Source organism: Mastigoproctus giganteus, chromosome 5 (assembly GCF_048544385.1).
Source record: "Mastigoproctus giganteus isolate SK-2022 chromosome 5, ASM4854438v1, whole genome shotgun sequence".
NCBI classification, from domain to species: Eukaryota; Metazoa; Arthropoda; class Arachnida; order Uropygi; family Thelyphonidae; genus Mastigoproctus; species Mastigoproctus giganteus.
This window is the reverse complement of record NC_143579.1, coordinates 185864068-185883468: the sequence shown is the minus strand read 5'-3', so window position 1 is coordinate 185883468 and position 19401 is coordinate 185864068. Positions and strand designations below refer to the sequence as shown.

At 36.2% G+C, this 19401-nt stretch overlaps 1 protein-coding gene across 1 annotated transcript in view; it reads left to right on the top strand.

The window, feature by feature from the left end:
* The window catches only part of LOC150085928 (arylsulfatase B-like), a 143810-nt gene that overhangs the window by 48881 nt on the left and 75528 nt on the right, over nucleotides 1-19401 (top strand). Inside the window, exon 4 of the mRNA XM_090374744.1 lies at nucleotides 3973-4088. Within this exon, the coding sequence (XP_090230870.1) occupies nucleotides 3973-4088 (116 nt within the window). The remainder of the gene's footprint in view (nucleotides 1-3972; nucleotides 4089-19401) is intronic.

Sequence of the window (19401 nt, the reverse complement as noted above, 5' to 3'; positions counted from 1 at the left end):
TAATAACACTTAGGTCTATTTGTTGGAAAACACCTTGGTCCATTGGTTGGAAATAATTTTTCCAATATCTTTCTTCCAACTTTGATTATTGCCCAGACTGTGCCATAGATCCCCTTTATCAATTGGATAGAGGTTCATCCTCTCCAAATTTCCTGTGTACCTTCTACAGTTGGCTAATTGGTATCAAGTCATATGCTTTTTCCAGGTTTATAAAAACCAGATGCAATTCTTGTCCTTTCCCAGTTGTCTTCTCTGACATCTGGAAAATTATGAATATGTTATCCGTGCATGACTTGCCCTCTGTAAATCCAGCCTGCTGCTTAGAGATATTCCTATTAACCAAAGCATCCAGTTGATACTTTATTACTCTACTCAGAATATGCTAATGGATGCCATAATACTTATTCCCCTATAATTATTTAAATCCTTCTTATTTCCCTTTTTATAAATGGCCAAAATATAAGATAGATTCCAATCATCAGGTATATCATCTCATTCAAAAATTTGATTAAATAATTTTGTTGTTATTCTAATATGTCATACCTGCCATTTTTCTACAATTCTATTAGTATTCCTCCCGGTCCTGCTGCCTTACCATTTTGAAATGTTCTAAGAGCATTTGTTCTTCTTCTTTCGTAATTGGCTCCATCATTATGTAATGTTACTTTGACTTTCTAAGCAGCATTTCAGAGTCATCTTTAAAGCACTGTCTCTCCTCTGTATGCATTTCTGAAAAATACTTCATCCAATCCTGCAAGTCCTGCAGTGTTATCATGTTCAGTTTAAACTTAAAAACATGTGAATCATGAATTCTACTGGTTGTTTTCCAAGCCTCTCCACTTTCCCATATCCTAATATATGCTCATTTCCATAACATACTTTTCCAAACCTTTTCTACAACATCTTACAACCTATTTTGCATCCCATTTGAGGACCTTATAACATTCTAAATCCACTTCACTTTTAGAATTTCACCAAGCCTGATATGCTTCTTTCTTTCTCTTTATTGCAATTACTGCTTCTCCCATTATCTACTCTACCTTTTTCTTTTCATTCTCTTTCTCTTCCCACTCTAGCCGCTTCATGAATCATTCTTTCAAATTTTAGTACAATTCAGTAGCAGTTTGATCCTCATTTATACCCATTTTCTTCCTTAGGCATCTTTGATATAAATCACAAATGCTATCATCCTGCAGCAGGCTAAGCATATAACAGGGCTCAAAAATTTCTCTTCCATCCTTTGGATAAACTATGTCACTTAAATTATTATTTCTAGGAAAAGCCACTTTTGTGACTAAAAGATGGTGATCAGTACTACATTCTGCTCCCCTCTGAACATTCTGAATAATTATTCTCTTCTGTTTATTCTAGCTAAAATATTATCTTTTATCAACCCAAATTTTTATAGATTGTCTTCATGTAAACGTACGAATGTCTTTATGACAAAAGGTATTCATAACAGCAATCTTGCCCCCTGCATAATGGGACAAGATTGCTGTTTTGATGCAAAAATAAACATCTACAGTTTCTCCAAATACTGAAATAACATCTATCTGTTTATTTCCAACCCAGACATTAAAATCCACCATAATCAAAAGTTCTTCTTTTGAAGAACATCCATCCCTAACTTAATTTAGATCTTCAAAGAAAGCTTCCTTAACCCCTTCCCGGAACATTTTTTTCCCGAAAATGTGCCGTAACGGATCAACTTTTTTTATTTTACAGATTAAAAGTATGCATCATGCGAATACTCATTGTATAGTTTTTTATTAATTTTTTCGTAGAAAATACGTGGGAGTAATTAACTCATTTTGGCTATCCCGAGTTATCTCGTGTATGCCAAAAAGTGTGCAAATTATACAGATTTTTTTAATAAATTAGCGATTGAGCTAAAAGAAAGCCACAGAAAAAGTCTTCATCACTCATTATATAAATAAATTTAAAAAATCAAGTGGAATGCACAAGCAGTAACCTCCCACCACAAGCAGTAATCACGAACTAACTACATTCTGACACACACACACACATCCGCTACAAGTGGACAGGCGAGGTAAGCGTTGCTTACGGGCGGCAGTTCAAGAGGGCGGCAAAATATTTTTCGATATTGTTTTTGTGAATTATTTTCATGGGTTCAGTATTCTGCATTTAGGATGGCAAATTATATTTTGCTTATTGGCGGCACAGGAATGCATGCTACTGTTCTGACATTGCTGTAAAATATAAGTAAAATGAAAGCCAGTCGTTTGCTGCAAGGCATAAGAAAATCCTGAGAAAACTCGGGATTTACTTTCCTAATGCAAAATTAGCCAGATAAATGCTAGAGAAAATACGTTTCAGTCCTAAATTTGGAGGTATTATTGTTTGCTTTTGGTATTATTGTATCCCGAGATATTTCATGTTGTTTCAAATAACTTTTAAATCTAAAAACGAGATATCTCGGGATAATCCATGAAGTGGTTAATTACCACTAGGGAGTCATCAGTAGGGGCATAAGCACCAATCAGTGTAAGTATTCTTCCAAAAAGCCATAGTCTTACTTTAATCAACCTTTCATTTATGGCTTCCCAATTCATTATCTTATTTACCCATCTCTTTTTACCAGAAGAAACAGTATCCACTTTATCTACACACTCCACAAATGTTCTGATAAGTTCATTTCCTTAGCCATAATCTATTTCCGTTACTCTGTCTGGCTTTATTCTTTTTACCAGTTAACAAACATCTGAAATTTTTCTGAGATAGGTTTGCTGGCCTTATGATAAACTCCCAACCTGGAGGATTTGGAGACTTCATTTTGGTTTTCCCTTGCCCTGGAAAGGTTGCCTTCACTACAGTTACATGATCTTTCTTCCTGGAAGGAGAAAAGTATTTAAAAAGTCATAAATTGAAAGATCCCTAGCCCTCTAATTCTCTAATAGCATTGAGATCAGAAGAAAACAAAATTTGGCCAAGAGAGAGGTCATATAGGAAATATAAAAGAAAGGGGTCTAACACAAAGTAAGTGGAAAAAGAGAATAGACCAGCTAGGCACCCATGGGAAAGCCACTTTCCTTGCCATCAAGATGATAGCCTCCTGTGGCCCTGTTTGTCTATGTGTCCTTATTCAATATATTTGGACCACCCCACCATATCTGGTGGAATTCCCTATCTGCCACATATGGGATGTGGTCTCTAAAGATTGCAGGGTCATCTGAGATATAATAATATTTACTAGTACTAATACTAACATTAGGTGGTAGATGACTCTCATCAATTGGTTCAATACCACCACTTTGCTTATTGGAGGCTTGAAGTGGTGAAACCTATGTTTAGTCTCCAGAACTAAGTTTCTGGCATCTCCTTCTCCTTCAACCCATCCATTGTACTATAGGTTTTGATACCCTTTGTGTTTTGGATTTTCATAAAAAAATAAGAACAAAAATACAAATGCAAAGTACTACATATGAGTAGCAGTAATCCCAGTATAACATACCAATTCTCTGGTACTACACTCAGAGTAGTGAAAAATGAAAAAGACCTGAGGGTAATTGTGAAGTCAGATATGAAGTTCTCTGAGCATTGCAGACAGGCTTTCAGGACAGCCTATGGGGTTTTGTTAATGATATACAGGGATAGTGATTATCCCATTGTATACGACAATGGTCAGGCCACAACTTGAGATATGGGATAGACACATGCATGTGCACACGCACGCATGCATGCGTGTGTGCGTGCGCACACACACACACACATACCTCCCTCGTATGTTCTTGATGTAGCATATTAATGTGTGAATACTGATGTTATACCATCTAATCCATCTGTTTGTATAGTTGAATATTGTAATGATCTCCTTTTTGTAACATTTGTTGTAGCATACATAACCTCCTGATCTGTGGGCCATCCATGGGGATGAATTGTTACTGTAGGGAAATAAATTAATTAAATTAAAAAAAAAAAAAAATTTAATTGGAATTGTTGATATTATTTTAGGACTTCAGCATGAAGTGATTTTTCCTACTGAACCCTGGGGTCTTCCCTTAAATAGAATTCTTCTTCCTCAGTGGCTGAAAGACCTTGGAGGATATGCCACTCATGCTGTTGGAAAGGTAATCACTAAAGTTTTATATGATTTACTTTGTTTTTTAGGTGTGCAAATTATTTTACAGCTGTGGTATAGAGTAATTAATTTCAGTCCAAATGGATTTTTTTTTTTTTTTTTTTTATGTGAACCCCAAACACGAGAGGTATTAGGACCTGTAGTACTTAGTACCGTGCTTGGGTTGGAGGTTGAGAAGACGAAAGAAGATATTTGTTGACATTGGACTTGAACTTCTGTAGACTGTAATTTTCAGGAAATATATATGAAGGAAGGTTGTTCCAAAAAACGGCAGTTGAATGAATAAACGAGGAAGATGAAAAGTTGGTTCTGTGAGTTTGAAGTTGGACAGTAAATGGATGTTGGCTGGTGGCGGCATGTGTTCGGACTGTTTTGAAAGAGAGAGTGGGAATTATAGAAGCCAATTCAGAAGAACAGTGCCCATGGAAGTATCTGTAGAAGAGGCATGCAGCAGAAACAGTATGTCTGTGAGACAGCGAGTGGAGAGACTCTGTTAGAGATGAATCATTAATTAACCTAACTGCCCTCTTCTGATTGGAATCAAGAGGCCTCAGAGAGGTTTTGTGGGCACCACCCCAGATGTGGGAACAATATTCCATGGCAGGGCGGATTTGCGATTTATACAGAGTAAGCAGTTGTTTGGAAGAAAAGTAACGCCAAGAGCGAAAGAGAAAACCAAGTTTTTTAGATGCAGAAGAAGCAATATTTGTAATGTGCTTGTGCCAAGAGAGATTAGAAGTCAGGGTAATCCCCAAAAGAGATATATCATTTTGCCTAGAAATCGGAGTGTCACTAAAGATAAGCATAGGAGCGGAAGAATCCTTTTTGCGAGATATAAGACAAGACTGAATTTTAGAAGGGTTGAAATCAACTAAGTTGTCTTTGCCCCACTGCAGAATTACCTGAAGATCGGCATTTAAGGAATTGGTAGCAGATTTTCGAGAAGTTGAAGCTGATTGAGCAGGACAAGGTTTCTCAAAATAGAAAGTGGAATGCAATGTGCTATCATCGGCAAAACTATGGATAGGATTTCCAGTCAATGGAAGAAGGTCATTAATATACAAGAGGAAAAGAGTGGGGGAAAGAACTGAACCTTGGGGGACACCGGCATTAGTGGAGAAGTTAGAAGACAGAGAGCCATCTACCATCACCCTCAGTGAGCGATCAGAGAGAAAACTGGATAACCAATTACTAAAAACAGTTGGCAAACCATAAGATGGAAGCTTGTTTAGAAGACCTTTATGCCAAACACGATCGAAAGCCTTAGAGATGTCAAGAGCAACTACTTGTGTTTCACCGAACCTTTCCATTGAATTAGTCCATAAATGGGTAACATAAGCCAGAATATCACCAGTGGATCGACGCTGACGGAATCCATACTGGTGATTGTTGATCAGACGGAAGGTTTCCAGGTAGTTTAAGAGTTGGCGGTTAATGGATTTCTCCATTACTTTAGAAAGAGTAGAAGTAATTGCAATGGGATGATAATTGTATGGGAGAGATTTATCACACTTTTTAGGAACTGGCTGGATATGAGCAAATTTCCAAGCAGAAGGAAAAACACCTTTGGAATAAGAAAGTGAAAAAAGGCGGCAAAGAACAGGAGTAAGTTCAGGAGCACAGGTTTTGAGAACAAGTGGAGAAATACCATCAGGACCTGGAGCTTTCTTAGCATCAAGATTTGTCAAAATCCTTCTGACATCTTTTTGACAGAAGACCACAGGAGGCATTGAATGGAGCGTGTTGGGAATGGTGGGAAGTGTTTTACCAAGATCATTAATACATGAGTTGGAAGAAAAATGGGATGCTAGCAGTTCAGCTTTATCCTTGGCTGAAGTGACAACAGAACCATCTGTTTTTTTTTTTTTTTTTTATGTGAACCCCAAACACGAGACGTATTAGAACCTGTAGTACTTAGTACCGTGCTTGGGTTAAAAGTGCATGGGCTGAAGAAGTATGGAGGAAGGGGGATGCCGGAAACTTTGCTCTAGAGACTAAACATGGGTTTCACCACTTCAAGCCTCCAATAAGCAAAGTGGTGGTATTTCACCAGTTGATGAAAGTCATCTACTACCTATAAACAGAGGTTTGGACAGAGGTGGGAGCAGAGATGGGCAAAAGTTGCGGCCAATAGCTTTGGCAAGAGACCAGAATGCTCGGCTACCATTAGAGCAAGGAGCAAGTTTTCTACTCTTAGCCTCTTCAAACTCTAGTTTGGACTGATTAATAACTGCTTTACAATTGTTGTGAGCTTTGGTGTAGGTAGAAAATTAAACTGAAGAATTAGAAACAAGCCAATTAGGATATGCAACATTCTTCTCTTGAACAGCCTTAGCACATTTATTGGAAAACCAAGGTTTAGATAAAGGACGAGATTTTAAAGTGGAGTGTGGGATAAAGGATTCCATTCCTGCAAGAATAATTTCACTGACACGATCTGAGCAAATGTTGACATCAGAAGTTTTGAAACAGTAATCCGACCAAGGAAAAGAAGAAAATAAATCTCGCAGGTCATCCCATTTTGCATTTTTGAAATGCCAAACAACATGAGGTTGGGAATAGCCATGAGATAAAGGTTCCATTGGAGAAGAAACAATCACCAAGTTGTGATCTGAAGTGTCTAAAGGACCTCTCACTTCGACCGTGTACGTAGAAGGGTTGTTTGTGAGAAAAAGATCAAGCATATTGGCTGTATGATTAGGATTGTCCGGTATTCTTGTAGGTAAACGAAAAATCTGTGCAAGGTCATTAGTAATTGCAAAAGCCTCAGCATCTCAACCACCTGGGTCGGTGTGACTAGAAAACGGAAGCCAGCTGGAGTTGTGAACATTAAAATCACCAAGAAAAATTACCTCACTGTTAGGAAAGTTGGACTGGAGAAAGTCAAGTTGCAAAGAGAGGAAATCAAAGAGCTCCAAGTGATTAGTGGAGTTGGGAGAACGGTAGAGGCAACAGATGAATTTGACACAATGAGGTAGAGAGATTTTAAGCCAGAGAAGATCAAAGAGAGGCGATTCCAAATTTCCAAGTCTCTGACAGGGAATATCAGAATGGACATATGCACAAGTACCACCTTTGAGGCGAAAGGAATCATACAGCGAATAATTTGGGTATCTGAGATGAGCAGTAGTTGAATCAACTGATAACTGAGATTCTGTCAGAAAAAGTACATGGGGTTTGGCAGACTGCAAATGGAAATGGACATTATTGAGATTAGAATTTAGACCACATATATTTGTGAAATGAATTAGGAAGTGCTTGGGAGGTTTAGATCTTTTTGCAGATAAGCTTGCTCTATTAGTTTGACAATTCATGGTGTATTCAATAGTAAGAGAAAGTGGGTGGGACATGCTGTATGAAGTAATGAAATTTTTGGATATGGCATACACATGGTAAGAATATACCCAGATCCTTGACATAACATGGCCTCGACAATGCTCCCCGCATACACACTACTGGGACTACCTCCAGTCACTATCTGGCAGAGTAGAGGTAGCAAGATTATACACTAGCTGATCCGGAAGCCTCCTAGAGAGTTACCAATAGGTTCGGTCCGGTGTACTAACTAGCGGCCGGCCTGTGAACACCATTTTAGAGCTGTACCCTCGAAATGTAAGGAATATTGGATCCCGCCACGATGTTCATCATAACCTCAAAAGTCATCAATCATACTGCATGATGGAAGAGATAGGGAAGCGTTGACCGGAACTTAGCTCTAGAGACTAATCATGGGTTCCACCACTTCGAGCCTCCAATACGCAAAGTTGTGGTATTGCACCGGTTGATGAGAGTCATCTACCACCTAGTACTGCCTGGTAACATAGAGGGGCGGCGTTCCTCCCTGTGGTGTGGGTGCCACACCTCAACCCCTGCTTACATTGGTTCACACCTGGGTGGTCACCCACCATGTACTTGTGCATCGAGGTTATACCCAGGATTACTAACAGTCCTACCATCATGAAGGTGCAAGCAGATGATTTGGCTGTCACAGACCGTCCGGACTTCACTGAAATTGGGTCCACTTGACTTGAGTGCCACCTGAATATCAGTTCCATCAGCGTTTTAGACTCCCAGATAGCAAGTACAGCTTGTCTTGCATATCTGAGAGAATGTCTGCGACAACCTCAAGGACCTTTTGTAAAATTTAAATGTAATTTAAAATAGAGCTTTTAAGGAGCTTCATCCCCTAGTGATAATAGAAATTCATATGTTTCATAGGGAAGTCAGTGGTAATAATTGTGGTAATTGCTCAGCACCTGAAAATTGTCTGAGATGTGCAAAACATGCAGCATAGTCACCTTCCAAAAAAAAGGGGTTATGTTGGTGTTGAAAAAGGTGGGGCTGGAATAACAAGAATTGTCCAAATCACAGGTTTGTTTGAATACTGTATTCAGAATTTATATGTGGCTTGATGATGATCATCCTCTTCCTAAAGAAGACTGGCAGAAAGAAGAACTGTAACAGAGTAGAAATGCAAAGTCAAATTGCCAATATACCTTGGAGCACACTTTCAGATTAGGCTGAGATCAATCCATATTTACTAAAGCAGTGCACAGAGAACTGTGACTGCAGTGTTGTCGATTCAGCATTATTGAACTGTACTGTGGTTTAATGAATCAATTTATGCTGTTTTGCATGGAGAGCTGGGCTAGAGTATGGAGGCAATTTCATGAAGTGATAGATCTATCACCACTGCTGTGCAGTTTGTCGGAGTTGGATTAAGTGTATTCTACCCATTAGTCATGGATAAAATCCACTGATATGTTTGAAAGAATGACAAAAAGTTGTCAGCTATTTAAGAAATTGATCAGATCACATACCATGCACAATGCTTCATTTTTACTCCAAAGGAGACAGCCACTTTTAAAATGTTAATGTGACAATCCATTGTACCAGATATATCTGTGAGTGGTTTGAAGAAAAAGATGGTGAATTAGTCATCTTTCGTGTCTTTCTGCAATCTACAGACCTGAATCCCCATTGGAAATCTGTAAAATGCATCATATACTGGTATGTAGTCTGTTACCCCCATTACGGAAGGAACTAGAAAAATTATTACTGAAGCAGTTACTTCATATGCTTTTCAGCCACTATTTGAATCTATGACACATCAAATTCAAGCTGTAACAATTGAAATGTGTGAGAGTTCTGTAAGATGCCAAGGTTCAATTTCTTATATTTTAGTCAGGTGGTGTATAGAAGGCCCTCACATCTGTCTCATTATTTAACTTTCCTTATTGAAACTCAATTCACCCATAAATAAAAAACGATTAATTCTTTTCGGAGAGAGGGCAGGTGTACCTCTTTGACATATCAAAGAAAGTACTCTCAGTTATTCCAGCTATTTCATTTTGATTTGGTTATCTTCTGTTTATTTTCCAGTTACAAGCTGCTTTTTTGTGGGCATTGATAGAAATCTGCATAGTTGGTATAAATGTCCTTTTTTTTTTTTTTCATTAGATGCTTTTGAATTGCAGTTTCTTCTATTATCACTTCTTTTACAGATGTAGAACCTTACCAGGAAGCACTCCCAGTGTTGATTGGTTTTCTCTTTTAAGTCTCATCTTGCAAACTCATAGTCAGAGAAACAGTTCCAAATGTATAAAAGTACTGGTTGACTTTTAGTTTTGAAGTGCCAATATATCAGAACTGGTCTCATGCTGCTTTGACAGTAAACTTCTAATTACTTTGCTCTTGTGCACAGTGTGAAATTTTTCACGTTTTGTGTATGTGATTAGTTTAATTGGAAATGCTGTTTTCATTGAAGCTGTTCTGTGAGTTACTTATATCAGTCTTTGTGTGCTAATCTTAAAATTTGTTATTTCAAGAAACAAGATTAAAATCTCTAAATTACACTCATTTGCCAAAGTTAAGGAAGTTAACACACCCATTTAGAAATATATCATTGCTACTTGTCAATATTTCAATAATGTTTCACAAAAATATCTATAAATGAATATCTCCTAAAATTCCCCCAAAAAAAGTAAATTGTAAATTTTTTGAAAGAATAATTACCAATTCATGAAATCAATAACAAATTCCATATCATAAACAAAGAATTAAACAATGCATATGATCATCCCCCCCCCAACTACTATGCAGTTAAATCCATTCCTGTTTCAGAGAGCAAATTTGAGCATATCTAGGGTTCTTGCTGGAGGGTGATGAGTTACAGTTCACCTCCTCAGAGTATGCTGGATATGCATATTCTATAGGATTCAGATCTGGGAATCTGGCAACTGTTAAGTTTTGTTTTATAATATTGAGATTGTATCAAGGTTAATATCGAGTAACTTAGTGCTGGAATAAGTGTCATGGAAATAACTTGGAAACCAAATATTTAATTCTTTATGACACAAACATAACACAAATCATCAAATCATGAAGTCTTTAAATATAGTACTATGTTATCTGAAACTGAAAATAATTTTAATTCAATAATTCTACAACTTTCCATAATATATATTTAACCGGGTAAATTTGTGGATTCCTGGTCAGTTCTGGAGAATTTTTGATTGTTGAGAATTCCACTTGCAATTACGTTTTCAAACAAAATATTGTTATGATAATTATTACTAATGTTATCTGGTAGCAAATTACTGAACTAGTGCTCTTCTAATGACAAATTCCTAACACAAGTAACTCTGACCAAATTTATTGAAATTATCCAACATAATATGCCCTGAACACTGTATAGAAGAGTAGGGCCATCTTTTCCATTAGGCACTATGCCTAGGACCTATGGAATTTTTTAGGGCCTACAAAAAATGGACTGGAAAATATAAAATTCAGTGATTTTATTCCAATAATCAAATTGGAATAAAATGATTGATTTTTAAACAAATATTTCTAAGATAAATTATTTATTTGGCTTTTTTTCTGTTAGCAAAATCATTAGCAGAGTCATCAAAGTTCATATTGCAAGTAAGTTAGTGCTCGAATAAGTATCATGGAAATAACTTTGAAACCAAGTTTATAGAAAACTTTAGAATTTCTTTAAAAAAAAAAATGGATTTTAACACAAGAGCATTTTAATATGCTTGATATAATGTAGTGAGGCCTTGGAATGAAGGGCATCTAGGGCCTACAAACACTTAATGAAAAGTACCTAAGGCTTACAAACACCAAAAGATGCTCCTATAGAAGAAAACTGAGGGGGAAAAAAATGAAGGACTGCATTCATGGTTTACAACTCTGTATATACAATGGAGACTCCATATTATTGACCCATTTTCGTGATTACTGTCATGATGTAATTTTTCACCGTCTTTTACATAAAAAATAAATAATAAGTCAAACTACAGCTTTGCTGTTAAAATCATAATTTTTAAAACAGTTTGTAAATTTGCACTTTAAATTTCATTTTTCTGCTCTAGTTAATCAACTGGCCATCAGATGTGCTGCTAGTCAGTGTTGCATAAAATGTGGAATGCACAAAAAAGTTTTAGTTATATTATATATTAGATGTAGCAAATTTGCTGTGATCTAATGAGATATTTTCAAACAAATAAGCATGAGAACAATGAATTATTGTTCTCATGCTTATTTGTAGAAAAGTAAATGAATATATGTAGATCTAAATAGATTGAGAATGGAGATGATAGTGTCATATATTGCTGAATGTTTATTCTAATTATTTTTCATAGAACATAATGTTCCTCTGAGCTGCACCTGCCTAATTAGCATAATATTAATAGTGGCAAAATGATGCAAGACAGCAAGCATATATAGCATGAGCCATAAAAAAAACAGTAACTCATTTTATTTGTCCATCCCTTCTAATATTTTTTTGCAATAGCAAAAAAAAAAAAAATATTAATGCAGAACAACAGAACAGCAGGCATTACTATTTCCATTGACACAAAGGGAAAGTATTAAATTGACACAAAGGGAAAGTAGGTTTAATGATTCCCTTAAAAAATGTGCCATTTTCATTTGGCAATAAACAAATTGGTAGTAATCTGATTCTGATGACCTTTTCCTAATAAAAAAGATAATTGCTTCAAAAGCAGTTTTTTTTCTCACTGACAGTGTTAGAAGATGACCCTACAGAGTACAATATTGGGTATCTCCTTTTGAACAGCTGATATCCTGCAGGATTACTTTAGAAAACCACCTGTCACTTAGTATCAATAATGCCCCTGTTATGGTAAGCCTAAGAACTGGGGCAGCATGATTATTAAAATAATTTAATTTGTGTGCTGAAAAGGAAGGGGACAATATTTGGGTAATGGAGATACACCTGGAGGATGGACTCATTTGATGACAGTGTCACTGGTACCCAATCATAGAGTGTAGTTGTTGAGCAGTGAATTATTGGAAACATTTCATTTTGTTTTTGAAGGCAGTGGAGACTAGTGGAGATCCCTATAGAAGACAACAGGACAAACAAGCTTTTTCTTTTGTTTGTATATTTTTTTTGCAGGTATTTTGGATTATTACTTTACGGAAGAGAAGAATTTTGTTAGAAGATAACAGAATGCTTTTCTTTGACTGCTTTTCCATATTGGTGAATGATAATAGTAAAAATAATAATAATAATACTGTTTTCTACAAAAAAAAGGATCCTCTGCAGGATGAAAAAGTAGTCAGTGGAACTTGCCCTGTTTTTTATTTTCCGTACAAAATCCCACTATACTCAGCTGCCTACAATAAAAAATGAAATGTTTCATTGAAATCAGATCATGTGACTTTCATACATTTCATTCACTTATACAGGAACTCCCCGACTTACGTAATACTCGACTTACGGAAATTCGACTTTACTTAAGTTTTTGCTGGCTGGTGCAAGCTTAAAAAAATCGTGGAAACTTATTTTACACACCGTAGGAATAAATGGAAGTGTCGTGAAAATATCATAATGTGAACCCAATAACACGTTTCTTTTTTTTCTTTTTTGTAATTCGTTCCAAGTTGTTGGAAGTTGAAAATTTCGCTATATTACTAAGCTATTTATCTCTCTCTAAAAGGTCATATTTATAATGGAAATTGCACTACCCTTTCATCTGTCCTATATGTCCTGTTATAAGAATCAAATTTGAACGCCTTTGTGATATTTTTCTAAAGGGGCTCACATCTGGTGAGTATGAGCTTGGCACACCCAGGGTCCTGAGCTGGATATCATCATTCTTTCCTTTCTTGGTGATTCCTTTCTACTTCTCTCTCTCAGGGTAATAGGGAAAAAATTTTTTTTTTTTTTGGCCGGTGCAGCATAAGCCTTAGGCTTCCTTGCACCATATGGCTAATAATAATAATAATAATAATAAAGCACGCTTCTGGAGGTCACGACCATAAAATAAAAACAATTTGCACTTTCCGGTTTATTGGGCTTTTCTGTTAGTGCATCTAATTATAAATGGGTAGTAAACTTGATCTTATTGCATTTGTGATAATGCCGATAAGTGCAATTGTGTGTGCTTTTACGCTATTAATATGTGAAATGTGTTCCCCCTCACTGAAACCTTCAATCATATAAAAAACGAATTTTCAGAAACTTGTCGTCATTCCTACTTACATATTACAATGATGAAGGGAAAGCGACCAATGAAAATTGCAAGTGATGGTAATGCCAGGAAACAAAATAAAATTGATTTAGAAATGAGGATGAAAATGATTAAGAAGTATGAAGCAGGACAAATTTTGTCATCTATTGCAAGGGAATTAGGTCTCATTGCTTCAACAGTAGGCACCTCCGTAGCCAGGTGGGAAGGAGCAGCAGTGCGTATCGCACGCTTCTTGATTAGACTGGGGTTCGAGCCCGTCACCACCAAATACGGAGGATGCGGAAATGTTAGGGTAATGACCACCGCATATCCCGGAGCAATATGGTCTTAGTTGCTAATGCTCCTAAAAACCAAATAACAACAACAACAACAACAAATAACAGCTTCAACAGTGAATATTATTTTAAGGGACAGTGCGTGTATAAAAGAACATGTCAAAGGATCAACGCATTTAAGATGAACAGTGATCACAAAACAACGTTCAAGTGCTACACCGAAGATGAAAAAGCTGTTAATAATATGGATGGAAAATCACATTCAGAAACCAGTGCCCCTGAGTCTAATGACCATTGAAACAAAAGCAAGAAGTAGTTATAAAGATATTAAGAATAAGTACGGCGAACCCCAACCCAAGTTCGTGGCAAGCAACGGGTGGTTTAATAGGTTCAAGCATCTCGCTGGTTTCCACAACGTTAAAGTATGCAGTGAAGTTGCCAGAGCCGATTCTGCAGCTGCAGAGAAATTTTGTGATATGTTGGAAAAAATTATTGATGATGGCAGCTATGCAACGCAGCAAATTAACGTTGATGAAACTGCTCTGTATTGGAAAAAAATGCCGGATCAAACATACATTGCCAAATAGGAAAACACAATGCTAGGTTTCAAGGCATCAAAAGATAGGACCATGCTCTTGCTTGCTTACTAATGCAGCGGGAGATTACAGATTAAAACCACTGCTTGTGTACCATTCTGGAAATCCTCGTGCATTTAAGGGCATCGATAAAGCCACCCTGCCTGTGCACTTCCGAACTAACCAGAGCGCATGGATAACAACAATATTTCTCTTTGAGGATTGATTTAAATGCTGCTTCATTCCAGAGGTCATAAAGACAATGCGTTCCTTTCAAGATTTTGCTTGTGGACATCCTATGCATCTAGATGGTTTAAATTCGAACAAGAGTCATATTTCTACTGCCAAACACGACTTCACTCATCCAACCTATGGATCAGGGTGTTATTTCGAATTTAAAAGCATACTATTTACTCACAACATTTGCTTGGGCATTGTCTGCAGTAGACGATGAGAAAAATTTTACATTAAGAGAATTTTGGAAATCTTGCAATATTTACCACGCCATCTTAAACATTAATAAGGCATGGGCGGAAATTACCAAAAGTTGTTTAAATGGCACATGAAAGAAAATATGCCCACGGCACGTAAAAGGCTTCGAAGGATTCGAAAAAGACAAATCATATGAAGAGGTTACAGATAAGATTATAAAGGTTGCAGAGCTAATTCAGTTGGAGGTTGATGCCAAAGACGTGGAGGAGTTAATAGAGGAAGAAGAGAAGGAATTATCTAACAAAGAACTTATTGACTTGCAAGCAGCGATAGTGAAAGAAGAAAATGCTAACAAAGCTCAAGATGAACCAAATGAAGTCGAGACGCTTCATCACCAGAGAGATGGCAATGGCATTTCGTGAAATTGCATCGGCAATGGTGAGGTTTGAGAAGATGGATCCTGATGGCGAATGATTCTTAAAAGTTAACAGAGGGGTGAATGATATGCTTGCTTACTACAAAGAAATCTACGATGAAAAGAAAAAAGCCACTGTCCAGTCATCCATTAATATGTTCTTTCATAAGGTTGAGGGGCCAACCCCTGCTAAATCAACACAGCCCTCAACCTCTGCAGCGGCATACTTATCACCTGAAGATGTCGATTTTGGAAACGATGCTCGAGAGGTAAAACTTACTGACGTTATACCAGTCTCTTCTCTTTTTTTGTAATTTTATAATTTTGAAATTGCATGCTTTTGTAATTTTTCCTGCGCATGAGATAAAAAATTGAATAAATACAATAAATAATTCTATTTACATGTTTGTCTGACATTTCTTTTTTGATTCAATCAATTCAGCGAACACAGTTGCGAGTGCTGTACAAGCATGGGGGAAATTCCCCGATTTACAAAGCATTCCGCAGAACTCAACTCTTACAACAAGAACTTTTATTTAACAAAATTCCTTGCTCATTCAAAAAAATAAAAAATAAAAATAAATAAATAAAATTACAACAATAAATTTATGTTTTAAAATAAACACTTCTTTGAAAATTATACATAGAAAAAGAGCAAATAGTATATCAAGAGAATAAACATTTGTGACTAGTGATATTGTTGCCTAATGACTCTGCTTTCTGATCAAGAATCGCAAAACCATTACCTGATAATCTGCTTTGCAAAATGCATATCCCCAACAACTGAAGATCACCAAGACGGCTGCATATTTTACTCTGAAGTGGATGAAATTTTTGGTGGACATTTACTACTACTAACTAGAAAGAAGTGCTAAAAGGAAATACAGTTAGAACTGTTTTGATTAATGTGCCACTGAAGTAAAATAAAAACAATTAGAAACACGTGCGTACAATTTGGGTAAATGTTTAACTAGATAGGTAGAGTAAGTAAAATAAAAACAATTAGAAACACGTGCGTACAATTTGGGTAAATGTTTAACTAGATAGGTAGAGCAGGTATCCTCTGACAAGTCTATTTAGATAAGTGGTTAGAAGTGGTGAGAAAAGCCATGTAGGCACTTTTCATAGTTATCAAATTCTAAAGTGCAACAAGTAGCACTGATTCATGTCCAAATTCAGTTCCTGATCCCAAAGAAATTTTGAAAACAAGACAAATTAATGAACTCCTGATGAAAAAGAATTATTGAATTACAAACTTCTAGGTTTAAGCAATCCTAAACATTGCATGTGAGGAAAGTCTGTTCACATTTCTCTCTTCTGGCTTGAATAAAGCATTTCACTCGTTCCTTTTAAAGGTTATATTTTAAAGGTTATATGTTTGAAATGTCTCTTACTTCCATTTACTGAGACCATTACTCATTGATATGTTGAAGAATGTGATGTCCAAATTTGTTAGACCAACAAATAATATATAATCTTTCACTTTCACTTTGGAAGTTGATTACCAAAGCAGATTAAATTAGGATTATGTGACTTACTCATAGGCAGTTCTACTGCCAAGATCATGGAGAATCAAAGGCAAGAGGAGACGATTCTGCTGTTTTATTTAGTGAGGATGTACTTTATTGCTGCAATGTGACTATGAGGTCCATAAGTTCCCTCTGAAACATGATCTTATAAATGCTTAGGCAGAACAGATTTCATCAATTGGCAGTGCATTATTTTCAAAATTAAAAAAAAAATTCTGCTATGCCTGCAGCTCCTCAGTGTCACTGAAGATAAAGAAATAGATGAAGGTAAATATATTTTAGTATCTGTAATTTTCATCAGAAAACCTATCAGAAAATATTATGAAAAAAGAAAGAATTCATGTGAAGTGGTCCTTAGTTAACAAACTGACAAGTGCAGAAGGAAATTTAAAATATATTTAATTATCTCAAGTCATGCTTGGCATTTTAACAATTTTTAATAGTAGCGTTTCCCAAAATTTTTTAGTCACAGAACACTTTTCATCTCACAATATATTTACAGAACACTTACGAAACACAAGTTTAGTGGAACCAAAGAACTGTTTGTAATATTTTATTACATATGATGCACTGTACATCAGGAGCATCTTTATATCCAACATGTAAAGCCAAAATTCAAATAACTGCCATTATACTTTCATTTTGGTCTTTTATTAGTTGGTTCCTGTTTTTTTTTTCACTTCGGATTTTTTGGGGAACGAAAGGCCGTGATTGTTCATTCTTACTTTGAAGTGTGAAAGTATTGTGTTTGTTTTCATCGACCACAGTTGCATTACTATAATTTGCTTCTTGTTTTAAAGTAACTTTTTTCAATTACAAATCCATGGTCATTTATTTTAATAATAGTATTTCAAATACTGATAATTATCAAAAAAAAATTAAACAAGGAAGTGAGTTTAGTTATGATATTGGTTTGCTTCTCCCTCTCCTTCAACAGTATACTCCAGGCTAAATCACATACGAATGGCATCACTAGCGTAGCTAACCTTTTTCAGGCCCAGAGACAAAGAACATGTTCGATTCCCTACTTAATTATTGAAAATTGCAAAAACAGGAGACAGCCAAAGATGCCAGGCCCCTAAAGGGCCTGGAGGCAATTGCCTTGCCTGCCTACATGGTAGCTATGCCACTGAATGGCATATTAGATCACTATATTGCTCCTTTTTTGTAGATATCATTACCTCTATGCAAAAGCGTGCTAAAATAAAGTGTTCCCTGGTCTGTGTGATTATTAGTCTATGCCAGTATATTAATAAGCAAAAAAAATTATGTTAAAAATTATAATGATACAAAAGTGGTGTCCGCTACAAATATGCAAAATTTCTTTTAATTTTTTTATTATTTATTACGATTTTTCACGGAACACAGTTTGAGAAACGCTGCTTTATAGCAATGCTGAGTGTAAGAGGATGTTCAGCCAGGTTAAATGAACAATGAAAACTCAGTTCTGATCCTCTCTTTTCTGATGAAGCTTTGGAAATTCTCCTGACAGTAAGTTTGAAAGCATAACACTAGTAAGCAGTCCTGCTGCTTTATCTTAATATGAAATGTGTATATTATCAATGAAATTAAATTAGGATTCAATTAAAAGTTCAAAATCTAGTTTAAAACAATCTCTTCTTTTCTCCTGCTCTTTTCTGTTAAAAACCGCTTTCTGCAAAATCTGCTTTCTGAAAGTATACAGTTAAACCTATCAGATATTTGTCTCTGTATTCCTTTGCAGGTCCACAATTTCTAGAAATCACCATAAAACCCAAACAAGGATGACGTATCTAGTTGGGGGAGAGCATTATGCAAAAGTTCAAACTGGGGAACTCTCTCTCTCCCCCCCCCCCAGTTCCACAGTATTTAGATGGAATATACAATATTTAAAAGATGGAAGCACTAGCACAGAACGTGATTCATTCCAGAACATCTATCAACACCAATAACTGATGTGATTGTTGATTTACCATTGTCCTTGAAGAAAGATGAACTATATTCAGAAAACCTGCAGAGGATATTAGTTGAGGAAGTGTACAAAGCATTTTGAAAGAATATGCATCAATCCTCTCTACCTCCAAAGAAGGCATGATTCGAGAAGTCTGCTGGCAAACATGTGATCATCACCTTTTTTAATATAAAAAGTATTATTTATAGTCATACTGTGGGAAAAGTGTTTTTTTGTGTCTGGACAACATTACAGTGATATTAGCATTAGTTGAGGTATATGATGCAAGAAAGCAAGCTTATACAAAAAAAAAAAAAAAAAAACCCCTTCCCATTTCCCAGTCACTCCAAATGTTTGTCTAGTTCAGCCTTAAATTTATTTAAGCTATCAACTTCCACAACAACAGATGGAAGACTGTTCCAGCAATCAACTACCCGCTGACTAAAGGCAAACACTTCCGCACATCTATTCTACTACTGTCTTTCCTCAATTTGAATCTATACCCCCTCAAGTTCTTAATCTGAGGAAGCGGAAGTATCTCATCAGCATTGAGCCTACTCAAACCATTCAAGGCCTTATACACCTGCACCAGATCACCTTGTAGGCGTCTAGTCTCCAGATGCTGCAACTTACAGAACTTAAG